This window comes from Alligator sinensis, unplaced genomic scaffold (genome assembly GCF_000455745.1).
Source record: "Alligator sinensis unplaced genomic scaffold, ASM45574v1 scaffold37_1, whole genome shotgun sequence".
In the NCBI taxonomy this organism is placed as follows: domain Eukaryota; kingdom Metazoa; phylum Chordata; order Crocodylia; family Alligatoridae; genus Alligator; species Alligator sinensis.
Window position 1 is genome coordinate 3,341,582 of NW_005841955.1, and position 1,427 is coordinate 3,343,008.

The 1,427-nt window shown below is 49.8% G+C and overlaps 1 protein-coding gene across 1 annotated transcript in view; it reads right to left on the reverse strand.

Moving 5' to 3' along the window:
- Positions 1–1,427, reverse strand: part of CD109 (CD109 molecule) — a 152,151-nt gene that overhangs the window by 119,559 nt on the left and 31,165 nt on the right. The window contains exon 4 of the mRNA XM_014518445.2: positions 395–555. Coding sequence (XP_014373931.2) covers positions 395–555 — 161 coding nt within the window. The remainder of the gene's footprint in view (positions 1–394; positions 556–1,427) is intronic.

Consider the following 1,427-nt stretch of genomic DNA (forward strand, 5'->3'; position numbering starts at 1 on the left):
CCCCCCCCAATACATTTTGTCTTGACCCTGAATCTTTCAATGAACCTCAGAGAGGGCAGAGTTTCTGAGATAGTCTTATGATCTGGCCTAAGCCCTGGGATCCAGAGTACTTTCAGGAACTCAATGGATACCATCACATCACACTATCATGAATATTTGTTATTGTTACTCCCAATGTGCCCAGAATGAGTTATGACACCTATGTACAAACCACTAAATATTCAGCAAACAGTTCCACCTTATGTACTAGTGTTTTTCTCCTTGCATTGACCAAATGTGGTAAAACAAGACCAGTCCACCAGCTAAAAATACAGGTATATTTCAAGAGTGAGGCAGTTGGGAGGAGGGTAATAATGTGCACTGAAATCTCTTTTGGCTCATGCTGCCAACTTACCTTTTTCAAAGACAAGCTCCCCACTCAGCAGGGAATCATTTCCTCTGAGCACTTCCCCTCTGACTGTGACTTGTAGTGGGCTGTCTTGCAGCAGAACAACCCCAACAGTTACATTTGCACCAGGCCTGATGTTACAGGGAGCTGTCACCAGAAATGTGGGGCTGGAAAACATAAAAAGGCAGAGGAAAACCCTCAAATCTACTCCTCCCAGCCTGATATTTAGTCATACTGTTTTACAAAAAGAGAACAGTGTTGATGGCAAATTCTGTATCTCTGCTTTTCCATCAAGCTTATTGCATAACAGCACATAGCCTCCTCCTTGCACAGGAAGCTTAAACTAGTGCTGTTCTATGATTCCAATCATTTCACCTCTCACTAATAAGTAAGGGAAGCTACACTGAAGGTATTTTACTGCAAGGGAGGCGGCACTGCCAGGGCACAGTTTTACTTGTCCTCTCTCACATCGATCCATAGAAATCGAGTGCAATTGAAAAATGCACACATTAAGGCTTGGATTCTGTGAATTATGCCAGTCGTGCAGACCCCAGCACCTCCGCCACCATCCACTGATGCCAGCAGCCACCCCCAAGGTGAGCAGAGGACAACTCTTGCATAGAGAAACACTCAGGCTGAGAGTCGGGTTGGACATGGACCTGATTTTCCCCCCAGAGTCTAGTGGAAGCAGGAGACCCCAAGCCAAACAACGGCAGCAAAAGCCCCGGTGGGGGGGGGGGGGAACAGCTGAGCCCACTCCCTGAGGTGGCTCCGAAGCGAGCAGGAAAGGGAAAGCCGCCCTGCCGCTGTCCTAACACACTGGGACCCAGGGGCTGAGACCAGAGCAAAACAGAGGGGATTTGTAATCACGCCTGCTCCCTGGTATGGAGGTTCCTGAGCGAGTCCGGCTGCGGGGCACTATACCCTGGTTCCCCTGCCTGTAACTCACTGATCAGGGGACGGGGCTGGGGGCACGCTGAGGGGAAGGGGTCTCCATCTATTGCTGCCAGGGGGCTCCTACCCAGCTTGCCCAGGATCC